This window comes from Tamandua tetradactyla, chromosome 13 (genome assembly GCF_023851605.1).
Source record: "Tamandua tetradactyla isolate mTamTet1 chromosome 13, mTamTet1.pri, whole genome shotgun sequence".
Classification (NCBI taxonomy): domain Eukaryota; kingdom Metazoa; phylum Chordata; class Mammalia; order Pilosa; family Myrmecophagidae; genus Tamandua; species Tamandua tetradactyla.
This window is the reverse complement of record NC_135339.1, coordinates 11519168-11534788: the sequence shown is the minus strand read 5'-3', so window position 1 is coordinate 11534788 and position 15621 is coordinate 11519168. Positions and strand designations below refer to the sequence as shown.

Here is a 15621-nt window from a genome sequence, read left to right as displayed (position 1 = left end):
TGGGGTTCCTCAGATGGTGCTTTGTTTTTTTCCTAGTGTTAGGGCAGTTGACTGAGTTTTTAATTTATAACTGAATATGTTGAATAATCTTATGTGACAACTATGCATATCAAACTTATCTCTCCCCAGGATTTGTTGGTGCTCTTTGTTGTTGTTCCTTGTTTTGTGGTTTTGTGATTTTTCTGCACTAATTTTGTAAGCTCTTCATTCTTTGTCAGGTATGCCCACTGAAGTCTCTGCTGAGTTTTCTTAGTAATCAGCTAATAAATGGACAGAGATTTCCTTAAATGTCTCAAGATAGCAAGTCTGCCAACCTTTCATGAGGGGCTCTGCATGTGTATTTGGGGCTCTGAATATGTTTGGACTTGCCCCCAATAACCCAGTAGGGAATTTGCAACTCTGCTTTTAGCCTTTACTTCCTGCTTACTTAGCATGTCAAGGTTAGACTAGAATTAAGAGATTTTGACCTTCTCAGGTATTTCCTAGTCATATACATCCTCCTACATTTATCTCTATGACCTTCTAAATTTCTAAGAATATACGGGAGGATTACAAAGCCTCCTATGGATAGCTCATTCCCCAGATTTTTCTTTGAAGTGTTTTGGTTAGCCTCTTTTATTACCCTGCTGATATCACTGCTCAAGTAAATGAGATGTTAAATAGTTGCCACTTATTTTTTTTCAACAAGGTTGTTTGTACTAAATGAATTCTGAATCAAATCAAATTTTAAAAAGTTCCCCAAATGAACCATTACTAGGAAGTAGCCAGACAGGTCAGATAGTAACAATTCTCTGGGAATTAAACTTCGGGCTTTTTGAAGAGCTTCAAACCATTCTGACCCTTTAGTGGCCCCTGGATTTCACAGCAGTAGTAGCTGTGATGCTCTTGGATTGCGAGGCTATCACAGAGCTGGGGAGATGAGAATGGGAATATGGTAAATTAAAACAGCACAATGCTCATTGTTTTCACTGAGATTCAATAAATTATTTTTTATTGAATAAATGTTCCTCAGCTGTTGTGAATCTTTGGTTGATTTGTAGAGTTTTGAGAAATTTGATTTTGAGTTCTCCCAGTGTTCTTGGCAGATTTTCAGAGGTCTTTTGTCTACCATTCTGGTGGTGTTTCTTCTTTTCATACATATTTTATATAGCCCTGAACATAAAAGTGAAAGAACAATCCTCACCCAGTATGGGAGAGAAGAGTTGTAAATCGTATCTGAATATCATATCCAGAATATACAAAGAACTGTTACAACTCAATAACAAAAAGACAAACAACCCAACTGAAAAATGTGCAAAGGACTTTTTCCAAAGAGGTATGTAAATTGCCAATAAGCATATGAAAACATTCTGAAACTCATTAGGTATATATTTATTTTTTTTATTTTATTTATTTTTTTTTTATTTTATTTTTTATTTTTTATTTTTTATTAACAGAAAGAAAGAAAAAAAAGAAAAAAAAAGAAATTAACACAACATTTAGAAATCATACCGTTCTACATATGCACTCAGTAATTCTTAACATCATCACATAGATGCATGATCATCGTTTCTTAGTACATTTGCATCGGTTTAGAGGAACTAGCAACACAACAGAAAAAGATATAAAATGTTAATATATAGAAAAGAAATAAAAGTAGTAATAATAGTAAAAAACAACAACAAAAAAACCCCTATAGCTCAGATGCAACTTCATTCAGTGTTTTAACATGATTACTTTACAATTAGGTATTATTGTGCTGTCCATTTTTGAGTTCTTGTATCTAGTCCTGTTGCACAGTCTGTATCCCTTCCGCTCCAATTACCCATTATCTTACCCTGTTTCTAACTCCTGCTGGACTCTGTTACCAATGACATACTTCAAGTTTATTCTCGAATGTCCATTCACATCAGTGGGACCATACAGTACTTGTCCTTTAGTTTTTGGCTGGACTCACTCAGCATAATATTCTCTAGGTCCATCCATGTTATTACATGCTTCATAAGTTTATCTTGTCTTAAAGCTGCATAATATTCCATCGTATGTATATACCACAGTTTATTTAGCCATTCTTCTGTTGATGGACATTTTGGCTGTTTCCATCTCTTTGCAATTGTAAATAGCGCTGCTATAAACATTGGTGTGCAAATGTCCGTTTGTGTCTTTGCCCTTAAGTCCTTTGAGTAGATACCTAGCAATGGTATTGCTGGGTCGTATGGCAATTCTATATTCAGCTTTTTGAGGAACCGCCAAACTGCTTTCCACAGTGGTTGCACCATTTGACATTCCCACCAACAGTGGATAAGTGTGCCTCTTTCTCCGCATCCTCTCCAGCACTTGTCATTTTCTGTTTTGTTGATAATGGCCATTCTGGTGGGTGTGAGATGATATCTCATTGTGGTTTTGATTTGCATTTCTCTAATGGCCAGGGACATTGAGCATTTCTTCGTGTGCCTCTTGGCCATTTGTATTTCCTCCTCTGAGAGGTGTCTATTCAAGTCTTTTTCCCATTTTGTAATTGGGTTGGCTGTCTTTTTGTTGTTGACTTGAACAATCTCTTTATATATTCTGGATACTAGACCTTTATCTGATATGTCATTTCCAAATATTATCTCCCATTGTGTAGGCTGTCTTTCTACTTTCTTGATGAAGTTCTTTGATGCACAAAAGTGTTTAATTTTGAGGAGCTCCCATTTCTTTCTTTCTTTCTTCAGTGCTTTGCTTTAGGTTTAAGGTCCATAAATCTGCCTCCAATTGTAAGATTCATAAGATATCTCCCTACATTTTCCTCTAACTGTTTTATGGTCTTAGACCTAATGTTTAGATCTTTGATCCATTTTGAGTTAACTTTTGTATAAGGTGTGAGATGCGGGTCTTCTTTCATTCTTTTACATATGGATATCCAGTTCTCTAGGCACCATTTATTGAAGAGACTGTTCTGTCCCAGGTGAGTTGGCTTGACTGCCTTATCAAAGATCAAATGTCCATAGATGAGAGGGTCTATATCTGAGCACTCTATTCAATTCCATTGGTCGATATATCTATCTTTATGCCAATACCATGCTGTTTTGACCACTGTGGCTTCATAATATGCCTTAAAGTCAGGCAGCGCGAGACCTCCAGCTTCGTTTTTTTCCTCAAGATGTTTTTAGCAATTCGGGGCACCCTGACCTTCCAGATAAATTTGCTTATTGGTTTTTCTAATTCTGAAAAATAAGTTGTTGGGATTTTGATTGGTATTGCATTGAATCTGTAGATCAGTTTAGGTAGGATTGACATCTTAATTATATTTAGTCTTCCAGTCCATGAACACGGTATGCCCTTCCATCTATTTAGGTCTTCTGTGATTTCTTTTAGCAGTTTTTTGTAGTTTTCTTTATATAGGTTTTTTGTCTCTTTAGTTAAATTTATTCCTAGGTATTTTATTCTTTTAGTTGTGATTGTAAATGGGATTCGTTTCTTGATTTCCCCCTCAGCTTGTTCATTACTAGTGTATAGAAAAGCTACAGATTTTTGAATGTTGATCTTATAGCCTGCTACTTTGCTGTACTCATTTGTTAGCTCTAGTAGTTTTGTTGTGGATTTTTCCAGGTTTTCGACATATAGTATCATATCGTCTGCAAACAGTGATAGTTTTACTTCTTCCTTTCCAATTTTGATGCCTTGTATTTCTTTTTCTTATCTAATTGCTCTGGCTAGAACCTCCAACACAATGTTGAATAATAGTGGTGATAGTGGACATCCTTGTCTTGTTCCTGATCTTAGGGGGAAAGTTTTCAATTTTTCCCCATTGAGGATGATATTAGCTGTGGGTTTTTCATATATTCCCTCTATCATTTTAAGGAAGTTCCCTTGTATTCCTATCCTTTGAAGTGTTTTCAACAGGAAAGGATGTTGAATCTTGTCAAATGCCTTCTCTGCATCAATTGAGATGATCATGTGATTTTTCTGCTTTGATTTGTTGATGTGGTGTATTACATTAATTGATTTTCTTATGTTGAACCATCCTTGCATACCTGGGATGAATCCTACGTGGTCATGATGTATAATTCTTTTAATGTGTTGTTGGATACGATTTGCTAGAATTTTATTGAGGATTTTTGCATCTATATTCATTAGAGAGATTGGTCTGTAGTTTTCTTTTTTTTGTAATATCTTTGCCTGGTTTTGGTATGAGGGTGATGTTGGCTTCATAGAATGAATTAGGTAGCTTTCCCTCCACTTCAATTATTTTGAAGAGTTTGAGGAGAGTTGGTACTAATTCTTTCTGGAATGTTTGATAGAATTCACATGTGAAGCCGTCTGGTCCTGGACTTTTCTTTTTAGGGAGCTTCTGAATGACTAATTCAATCTCTTTACTTGTGATTGGTTTGTTGAGGTCATCTATTTCTTCTTGAGTCAAAGTTGGTTGTTCATGTCTTTCCAGGAACCTGTCCATTTCATCTAAATTGTTGTATTTATTAGCGTAAAGTTGTTCATAGTATCCTGTTATTACCTCCTTTATTTCTGTGAGGTCAGTAGTTATGTCTCCTCTTCCATTTCTGATCTTATTTATTTGCATCCTCTCTCTTCTTCTTTTTGTCAATCTTGCTAAGGGCCCATCAATCTTATTGATTTTCTCATAGAACCAACTTCTGGTCTTATTGATTTTTTCTATTGTTTTCAATTTCATTTATTTCTGCTCTGATCTTTGTTATTTCTTTCCTTTTGCTTGCTTTGGAGTTAGTTTGCTGTTCTTTCTCCAGTTCTTCCAAGTGGACAGTTAATTCCTGCATTTTTGCCTTTTCTTCTTTTCTGATATAGGCATTTAGGGCAATAAATTTCCCTCTTAACACTGCCTTTGCTGCGTTCCATAGGTTTTTATATGTTGTGTCATTTGCCTCGAGGTATTTATTAATTTCTCTTGCACTTTCTTCTTTGACCCACTTGTTGTTTAAGAGTGTGTTGTTGAGCCTCCATGTATTTGTGAATTTTCTGGCACTCTGCCTATTATTGATTTCCAACTTCATTCCTTTATGATCCGAGAAAGTGTTGTGCATTATTTCAATCTTTTAAAATTTGTTAAGACTTGCTTTGTGACCCAGCATATGGTCTATCTTTGAGAATGATCCATGAGCACTTGAGAAAAAGGTGTATCCTGCTGTTGTGGGATGTAATGTCCTATAAATGTCTGTTAAGTCTAGCTCATTTATTGTAATATTCAGATTCTCTATTTTTTTATTGATCCTCTGTCTAGATGTTCTGTCCATTGATGAGAGTGGTGAATTGAAGTCTCCAACTATTATGGTACATGTGTCTATTTCCCTTTTCAGTGTTTACAATGTATTCCTCACGTATTTTGGGGCATTCTGGTTCGGTGCATAAATATTTATGATTGTTATGTCTTCTTGTTTAACTGTTCCTTTTATTAGTAGATAGTGTCCTTCTTTGTCTCTTTTAACTGTTTTACATTTGAAGTCTAATTTGTTGAATATTAGTATAGCCACTCCTGCTCTTTTCTGGTTGTTATTTGCATGAAATATCTTTTCCCAACCTCTCACTTTCAACCTATATTTATCTTTGGGTCTAAGATGCGTTTCCTGTAGACAGCATATAGAAGGATCCTGTTTTTTAATCCATTCTGCCAGTCTATGTGTTTTGATTGGGGAAGTCATTCCATTAACATTTAGAGTTATTACTGTTTGGATAATATTTTCCTCTACCATTTTGCCTTTTGTATTATATATATCATATCTGATTTCCTTCTTTCTACACTCTTCTCCATATCTCTCTCTTCTGTCTTTTTGTATCTGACTCTAGTGCTCCCTTTAGTATTTCTTGCAGAGCTGGTCTCTTGGTCACAAATTCTCTCAGTGACTTTTTGTCTGAGAATGTTTTAATTTCTCCCTCATTTTTGAAGGACAATTTTGCTGGATATAGGAGTCTTGGTTGGCAGTTTTCCTCTTTTAGTAATTTAAATATATCATCCCACTGTCTTCTAGCTTCCATGGTTTCTGCTGAGAAATCTACACATAGTCTTATTGGGTTTCCCTTGTATGTGATGGATTGCTTCTCTCTTGCTGCTTTCAAGATCCTCTCTTTCTCTTTGACCTCTGACATTCTAACTAATAAGTGTCTTGGGGCACGCCTATTTGGGTCTAATCTCTTTGGGGTGCGCTGCACTTCTTGGATCTGTAATTTTAGGTCTTTCATTAGAGTTGGGAAATTTTCAGTGATAATTTCTTCCATTAGTTTTTTTCCTCCTTTTCCCTTCTCTTCTCCTTCTGGGACACCCACAACACGTAAATTTGTGCGGTTCATATTGTCCTTGAGTTCCCCGATACCCTGTTCGAATTTTTCCATTCTTTTCCGGATAGTTTCTGTTTCTTTTTGGAATTCAGATGTTGTATCCTCCAAATCACTAATTCTATCTTCTGTCTCTTTAAATCTATCATTGTAGGTATCCATTGTTTTTTCCATCTTTTCTACTTTATCCTTCACTTCCATAAGCTCTGTGATTTGTTTTTGCAGTTTTTCTATTTCTTCTTTATGTTCAGCCCATGTCTTCTTCATGTCCTCCCTCAATTTATCGATTTCGTTTTTGAAGAGGTTTTCCATTTCTGTTCGTATATTCAGCATTAGTTGTTTCAGCTCCTGTATCTCATTTGAACTATTGATTTGTTCCTTTGACTGGGCCATATTTTCAATTTTCTGAGCGTGATCCGTTATCTTCTGCTGGCGTCTGGGCATTTATTCAGATTTCCCTGAGTGATGGACCCCACAGGTTGTAAGATTTTTCTGTGAAATCTCTGGGTTCTGTTTTTCTTATCCTTCCCAGTAGGTGGCGCTTGTGGCACACGTTTGTGTACGGGATCCACCAGTAAAAGTTGCTGTGGGTCCTTTAACTCCGCAAAACTCTCTCCGTAGGGGAGGTTTGGCAGCCGAAGCGTCTTGGAAGAGTGCCAGCCAGCCCGGGGGTTCGAACGCGGGGAGGGTTGCCGGCCGCCGCAGCACGTGGGCGCGCCCGACCAAATTTCCTAGTCGGCCCGGGGCGTCAAGCGTGGCGAAAGGGCGCCAGCTGTCGCAGCCCGGGAGAGTGCACTGTTCCCAGGCGTACCGGGGAGTCACGTGTTTGGAAGGGACTCCCTGGTCACCATTCTCCGCAGTCTGGGGATTTCTGACCCAACTCTTTCAGTTGGTCCGGGGGGCCTTGCGTGGTGGGGACGCCAGCCGCCGCGGTCTGAGGGGACCGCCTGCCCAATTCTGCCAGCTGGCCTGGGAAGGAGGAAAGGAGGGACTCCGGCCGCTTGCTGTCCCACCCAGGAAAGCCCGCGTCCCTCGGTGTTCTCACCGGAGCTGGTTCTCCCAGACAGTCAGCTGTTCCAGGATGGGGTACGCTGTCCCTTTGATCTCCGTCATGGCTCCGGGAGCTGCTCTGTATTGTCTCCACTCCCCCAGTAGCTGTTCTGGAGGAGGAAAGGTGAGGGCGGCAAGGCTGTCGAGACTGGTGGCGGAGGAGCCGGTGAAGGCGGAAGAGGGCACTGTGGTGGTTGGAGAGCCGCCGGAGCAGGAGGGGGAAGAGAGGGGAGAAGGAGGGCGGGCGGGTCGGCTGCTGCGGGGCGTGGGCGCCGCACGGCGGGCCGGCAGAGAAAGAGAGGGGAGAAGGAGCTATATTTAATTTGTAATATATAATTTTTATTAATGGTGACAAAAGGAACCCTAAAATATTTCATGAATTCGAAACTTTGACTTGTGTTGGGAAAGAAAAGAAAAAGAAAAATCTTTCTCTTGCATGCACACACACACATAAAAACACACTTCTGCACTTGAGTATCTAATTTACGAATCTCAAACCTTATTAGCACAAATCATACATTTTTATTGATCAAGAAAACTAGGGTGGATCTCCTTCCTTACTGTTTTAGACAATGCTTCCTTACTTAAAAAAACTGTCTTATAAAAAATGTATATATATAACAGGGTTATAAGAAGACAGTTTTTATGGCAATCTAGTTATTAATTCATATTCATGAAAGGTATCCAGAAAGAAAAAGGTTATAATGATTATAGGGAAAATCTCAATCCACTTGTGTTAATTCATTTTAAGTGGCATTTCAGTAATCTGGTGAAGTACATTACTTTAATAAAAAATATTTTAAAAGTCTGCATTAAAAAAAGAAGCTAGGGTGGGAGGGAGAATAAAGATATTCATAAATAGAGCCATATATTTGAGGAGATTCTTCTAAAATCACAATAAAATGGTTATCTGTCAATGTAATTATTAGGCTTGTGGATGGAATAAGCCAGGTGTGTGGATTCCATTTAAATGGATAAAAAACCAAAGGCTGTAAGATTTTTTTTGTAGTTTTTCTTCATTTTATTTTTTTCCTTTTGGTTTCACTGACTGTTCTTACAGAACAGTGTTAACTTATATTGGTAAAAGTGGGCATTTCTTTCCCACACTTCCTTAACCACTGACTTCATTGGCTTTTACCTGTTCTTCTGTTAGCTCCAGCCTTCCTATATATTAGCTCACCTGTACTGAGATTGACCACACAGATTCTGCCTTCATTCCATGCTAGTAGACGTCCATCGTATTCCCTGTAATAATTTGTTGTCTTCTCTTGCTATTTCCTCCTGATTTCTCAGCTCCTGCCTTAGAAATCTAAGGTTGTTAAAATTTTTACTCAAGTACAGATTTATAGCTGTTAACTGAATGTGAAGTGTTGTGGCCAGCAATCCCCTTTTTTATTTCATGTTTATTTTCTACCATATTCTTTGCCCTCTTTAAGCCTTTAGACTCTAGATTTCTCACTTCACTCTTGGAAGCTGGTTTTATTTCTCATTGTGTTGAAGATTCAGGTTCTCATGTGTGAGTTACATCTTCTCAGAATCTGAAGTCTCAGAATCTTCATCATTTCTTGACTTATTCTTTCAACTCCTGTATATATAGTTGGCTTTTAATTTCTGAAAATTACCTCTACCGTGCATTTGCTTTCTCTTCCATCTTTGTGTCCTCTGTGTCTTGGCACTCTTAGATATATTCGCTTTTTCCAGCAAGTTCTAAATGGATATGTTATTTACGACTTGTGGACTAATGGTTTAGCAAACAAATATATGGATATAAAGTGAATGTACCAACATTTTAACAATGGTCAGATAATGATGAAGGGTATCTTGTTGTTACTGTATTGCTCTTTTGACATTTTTATTTGAGAATTTTTCAATATAAAGAAGTTGGAAATCATTCATAGTAATAACAATAAAACAATAATTATTGGCTTTTATTTAACATTTTCCTACATACTACTAAACACTGTTTTAAGCATTTTAGCATGTACTTCTTCATTTACTCCTTATACCAACCCTATGAGGTACTGTTAGTATCCCCATTTTATAAGTGAGGAAAATGAAGCATAGAAAAATTAAACATCTCGCCCAGGGTCTTGTATAGCTAATAAGTGACAGAGATGAGATTTGAGTGTGCATAATTTATGTGGGTAATATAAAAATCAGCATAATATGGGCCCTGTTGTCAAAAGGTTACAATGTGACTAGAATTGATATGTGCACAAATTTCTACGGTTTATGCTGCAGTATAACTTAAGAACCATAAAATGTTAGTTTTATCTAGTTGAGGAGCTCAGGAAGGACTTCATGGAGGAGGTTAGCATTTTAGTACTAGGAGAAGATATACATTCCAGTTTGCATCTCATCATGGAGGTATTTGAGATGTAACCTCTAAGATGTCTGAGCCTTATTTTGTAGTCAGTGGAGAATATCAAGAGAGAAAGATACTGTGGCCAAAGATATAATGTATTTTCAGTAGCTAGTAATTGTCAGCCAGGATTAAAACCTAAATTCTGGGCCAGAGCTATCTCTTTTACTCTGCTGTAGCTTTTCTAGATGCCTGTTCTTTACCCAAATACTCAGTTAATGACAAGACTTGTTGATTTCCTTCAAAATGTTTTTAGGTCATTAGTTCCTTGTGTTTGGTTCACATTTATGTCAACCTAAAAAAAGTCCATATTCCGTATCTGATTCCCAGGCAGCAGATTCCAGACCAGCCCCCTTCAGTGTCTTCTTTCTCTAATCTTTCACTTACTTGATAAAATAAGAAGCAAATTTTAATTTGGTTACTAACATGGGCTGTTATTAAAGTGTGTGATGTGACTGGTTCCAGATTACAATTATAAAACATTGCTTTTGTCATGTCACAACACAAGAATTTTAGAACAACAACGATGAAATCTTTAAAAAATTACCTAATTGTTAAAGTCCTAGCTTTTCACCCTGGCATTCAGACTTCCAGAGAAGGTCTTGAGTAACAAATGAGAAAAAGTACAAATTCTGTCTCCTCATGAAGTTTATACATTTGACGTGGATTGCAAACAAATGCAAATTTGTTTTGGAGGACATGGGTTTAGAGAACAGGGAGATTGTAGCATGTTTTGGAAATTTCAGATAATTGGGTGTGGTTTAACAAGTAAGTCTCAGGGAGGCAAGTATGTTGAACGATGAATTTGAAGAATAAATTAGGTTCAGACTGTCTGTGGTCTCATACACTATATTTAAGAACGTGTCTCTGGGAAATGTGCCTCAAACTTTATGTTTCCTTTTTTTTTTTCTAGAAAGTCTTTGGCTTCTCTTTTCAGTCAGACTTAAACCTCATACTTTGTATAGCTTATGCTGGGTACTTTCCTACTCAGTAAAATTTCCCAAAGTATAACAACTTTGTTTTTTGGAGACATAGCCCTTATCATCTTTGCTAATCATTTGTCAGTTGATTCTTTACCTTTGTGTTACTGTTCTACTAACTTTTCAAAACTCTACATTTTTTTATCAACCTGTGAGTTGATTGTATATCAGTTGTGGATGAGCATATTTGTAATAATTGATCAATGTTTGAAATTTAATAATTCAATAATATTTTTAACAAATAAAAATGAAAATAGAATTATATGTCATGAAATTAGGGTCTTACCTAATTTTAAAGTTCTTAAAAATATTTTTCCTCAGCTAAAAAAAATGACAGGCTTGAAACCAAGTATGTGTAATAGTGTCCGCAAAAAAAGAGACATTATTGTGAAAATGAAGCTTATATTAGGTACTTAAGAATCCAGGGATTTAGGAATATTTGCTAAAAGGTTGAAAATTTAGTAGAACTGTATTTTTACAGAACTTGATCAGACTTTTGCAAATTAAGTGCATGATGAATTTACCTATAATCCTGATAAGTTAACACAGCTATTATATTGGAGAGGATTCGTTTTCAATGTGATAATTTAAATAGTAAGATTTCACGTATATAATAAATTCTTGCTTTAATTTAAGAAATAATGGAATCATGTAATACAAATTTGGTAGTTTTAGTTTGCTATAAGTTCTGGTTAAAAGACTGTACTTTTCATTCCTGTGAAACACATTATTCCTAATATTTTTTTCTTACTTAGTATGTTTATTTTTGGATGAAACTGAAAGGAATTGTGCAAGTTTTTTAGAATAGATTTTTAAATACAATTTAAGATAAAGAAATATATAGTGGTGTGAAATACTTTTATAAAGTCTTGTTTAGTCTTTTATTGGAAAAGATGATTTATAAACTCTGTAAAAACAATAGAAGGAATAACAGTACATTTTCTTAACTGCTTTTCAGAGTGTGCAAGAAATGGGGGAGTCTAGGGATGTGTTCAAGCTGGGAATTGGAAGTGGATAGTACAGTTATGTGGCTAAAACATTATGGGGCCAGGCAAAGCTTAAAGCTAAGAACAGGCAGTCAGTGGGGAAAAGAAAGAATAAGCATAGTTTTTGCCTGATAAAGCCTTTCCAGAATATTTTCTGGAAAATATTTTCTATTCTAATTCCTAAGAAAGATTTTTTTCAACCAAAGTGCAAAAGGCCCACAAATAAAGGGTGAGGGTGTATAAGATAATTTTATTAATGACAACTTAGGGCCAGTTAGGCCTTTCAGTGAAAACATGTTCAGTGACTGAGGTGAGTACAAGTCAAAGACTTTGACATAAGGTTAAATGATAAGTAGTAATCACTGTGATAATTTCTTTCTGAAATTTTATTGTTTATCTCTTCCCCTTCCACCCCCTCACCTCCCCCCTCCCCACCTATTTTCCCTACCCTTCCAGAGGCTCTCCCTATAGAGAATCTCCTTTGGGTCATTTTGAGAGCTATGGAGGGACCCCATTTTTCCAGGCTCAGAAGATGTTTGTGGATGTCCCAGAAAATACAGTGATACTGGATGAGATGACCCTCCGGCACATGGTCCAGGATTGCACTGCTGTAAAAACCCAATTACTCAGACTGAAGCGTCTGTTGCATCAGGTGATGAATAGATAATGAATATTTCCAGCTCTGATATCTTGGATTTCAAAATGGATTTACTTTTTTTTCCTTTAATAAAATTACCTGGTTTTTAAATGTCTATTTAGATTTTTTGTAGAAATAGTACTTGTAAATAGTACATAGTAAAAACTTTTATGGCAGAAAAAACATGAGCTTTTGCATCAGTCTCACTCAGTATAGTCCTCAGCATTCATGAGCTGGGTGATATTTGATAACCCAGTGTCTCTGTTTTTGTTCCTCGTTTTAATAGAACCTACGTTGTAAAATTGTTGAGAGAAATAGAAATAGTAGTTGTAAATTGTACAGTTTAATACTGAAACAGAGTGTAGGCATTTAGTAATCAGTGGCTGCTACTGTAATTTCAGCTAAGTAAGTAATAAGAAACCTTAGCAGTTTTTACTTATATATGATAGTCATAAAGTATATGGGAAGATTTACATTTACTAGTCACATTATTTAATTTTTTATTGAACCTTCAAGTTTAGTATACCTGAGTCCTCTCATATTTTTATATGAGAAAATCTAAACTCAGTAGTGATGTGACATGGTGAGCAAGTGATAAAACTTGGGTTCTGATTTCCATAATACTTTCTTTGTATAGACACTTAATTTAGCACTTACAGATAACATCAGATGCAAAGCGGAAAACTAAGGAATAAAATACTAATTTAAAATCTTAAGTACCTTTTGTTTGGTTTTGAGTCTATATTTGTATTTTGTAGACCAGCCACATTTAGCTTATAACTGTGATTGGGAAAGAAGAGTCTGACCTCTTTTGTTGCCTATATTTTCTTTCCTGTTACCTTCTTCAGGCTCGTATGTGCTACTTCTTAAGAGAAGGGTCCAAATTGTAGAATTCCTAGTTTCTTTGCTGGCTGGTCTGAAAGAGAGGATTTTCTTACTAGGAGTGAAGAAAAAGTAAAGAGGCTTAGGGGGTTAGATAATAAAATGGGTAAAATATCTACTCTGAGCAAGTCATCATACCTTGTGCCTTCTTTTTGTCTGGGTATACTCTCCTGAATCGTGGAGCATTTTAATTATCAGCTATTAAGATCAGGACACTGCTAATAATTAGAGGTAGAGCATAATTGAGGAGGGAATGGGTGAACTGGTAGCCAATAATTAGTATTATAAAATAGAAAAATGTATTTTGAAATACTTTATGTAATACTGAATCTCTTAATGGCTGATTTTGTCAACATGACCTTGGGAATTTTAGTCAGTGCACACTGACCATACTGACTTCTAATTTTTTTTTTTTTTTGGGTGCATGGTCCCGGGAATCGAACTAGCGTCTCCCACATGGAAGGCGAGCATTCTACCACTGAACTATCCGTGCACCTTCTGACTTTGCTTTTTGTTATGCAGAGAAAACAGAATTATGAGAAGAAAATTTCATAACCTTTTTAGGGATCTTTAAAGTTTCCAAAAATACTGATTAAAAATTAAAAGCTATCAGTCTGAGATTTTAAATTACTGCTCCTTTAAATTTTTTCTTTTTTTTTTTTTTCTTCTTTTTCTAGGATCTGGTAACAAACAGGAAATGTTTTTTTTATTTTTATTTTTTAGAAATCATACCATTCTACATATGCAATCAGTAATTCTTAACATCATCACATAGATGCATGATCATCATTTCTTAGTACATTTGCATCGGTTTAGAAGAACTAGCAACACAACAGAAAAAGATATAGAATGTTAATATAGAGAAAAGAAATAAAAGTAATAATAATAATAAAAAAAACCTATAGCTCAGATGCAGCTTCATTCAGTGTTTTAACATGATTACTTTACAATTAGGTATTATTGTGCTGTCCATTTTTGAGTTTTTGTATCTAGTCCTGTTGCATAGTCTGTATCCCTTCAGCTCCAATTACCCATTTTCTTACCCTGTTTCTAACTCCTGCTGGACTCTATTACCAATGACATATTCCAAGTTTATGCTCGAATGTCGGTTCACATCAGTGAGACCATACAGTATTTGTCCTTTAGTTTTTGGCTAGACTCACTCAGCATAAGGTTCTCTAGGTCCATCCATGTTATTACATGCTTCATAATTTTATCCTGTCTTAAAGCTGCATAATATTCCATCGTATGTATATACCACAGTTTGTTTAGCCACTCGTCTGTTGATGGACATTTTGGCTGTTTCCATCTCTTTGCAATTGTAAATAACGCTGCTATAAACATTGGTGTGCAAATGTCCATTTGAGTTTTTGCCCTTAATTCCTTTGAGTAGATTCCCAGCAATGGTATTGCTGGGTCATATGGCAATTCTATATTCAGCTTTTTGAGGAACCGCCAAACTGCCTTCCACAGTGGTTGCACCATTTGACATTCCCACCAACAGTGGATAAGTGTGCCTCTTTCACCGCATCCTCTCCAGCACTTGTCATTTTCTGTTTTGTTGATAATGGCCATTCTGGTGGGTGTGAGATGATATCTCATTGTGGTTTTGATTTGCATTTCTCTAATGGCCAGGGACATTGAGCATCTCTTCATGTGCCTTTTGGCCATTTGTATTTCCTCCTCTGAGAGGTGTCTATTCAAGTCTTTTTCCCATTTTGTAATTGGGTTGGCTGTCTTTTTGTTGTTGAGTTGAACAATCTCTTTATATATTCTGGATACTAGACCTTTATCTGATATGTCGTTTCCAAATATTGTTTCCCATTGTGTAGGCTGTCTTTCTACTTTCTTGATGAAGTTCTTTGATGCACAAAAGTGTTTAATTTTGAGAGGTTCCCATTTATTTATTTCCTTCTTCAGTGCTCTTGCTTTAGGTCCATAAATCTGCCTCAAATTGTAAGATTCATAAGATATCTCCCTACATTTTCCTCTAACTGTTTTATGGTCTTAGACCTAATGTTTAGATCTTTGATCCATTTTGAGTTAACTTTTGTGTAGGGTGTGAGATATGGGTCTTCTTTCATTCTTTTGCATATGGATATCCAGTTTTCTAGGCACCATTTATTGAAGAGACTGTTCTGTCCCAGGTGTGTTGGCTTGACTGCCTTATCAAAGACCAAATGTCCATAGATGAGAGAGTCTATATCTGAGCACTCTATTCAATTCCATTGGTCGATATATCTATCTTTATGCCAATACCATGCTGTTTTGACCACTGTGGCTTCATAATATGCCTTAAAGTCAGGCAGTGCAAGACCTCCAGCTTCGTTTTTTTTTCCTCAAGATGTTTTTAGCAATTCGGGGCACCCTGCCCTTCCAGATAAATTTGCTTATTGGTTTTTCTATTTCTGAAAAATAAGTTGTTGGGATTTTGATTGGTATTGCATTGAATCTGTAAAT

General features: G+C 36.3%; 1 protein-coding gene across 10 annotated transcripts in view; it reads left to right on the top strand.

Moving 5' to 3' along the window:
* The window catches only part of CCSER2 (coiled-coil serine rich protein 2), a 226441-nt gene that overhangs the window by 111832 nt on the left and 98988 nt on the right, over positions 1–15621 (top strand). For all 10 annotated transcript variants that reach the window (XM_077124712.1, XM_077124711.1, XM_077124710.1 and 7 more), the window contains one exon: positions 12099–12294. In XM_077124712.1, coding sequence (XP_076980827.1) covers positions 12099–12294 — 196 coding nt within the window. The remainder of the gene's footprint in view (positions 1–12098; positions 12295–15621) is intronic.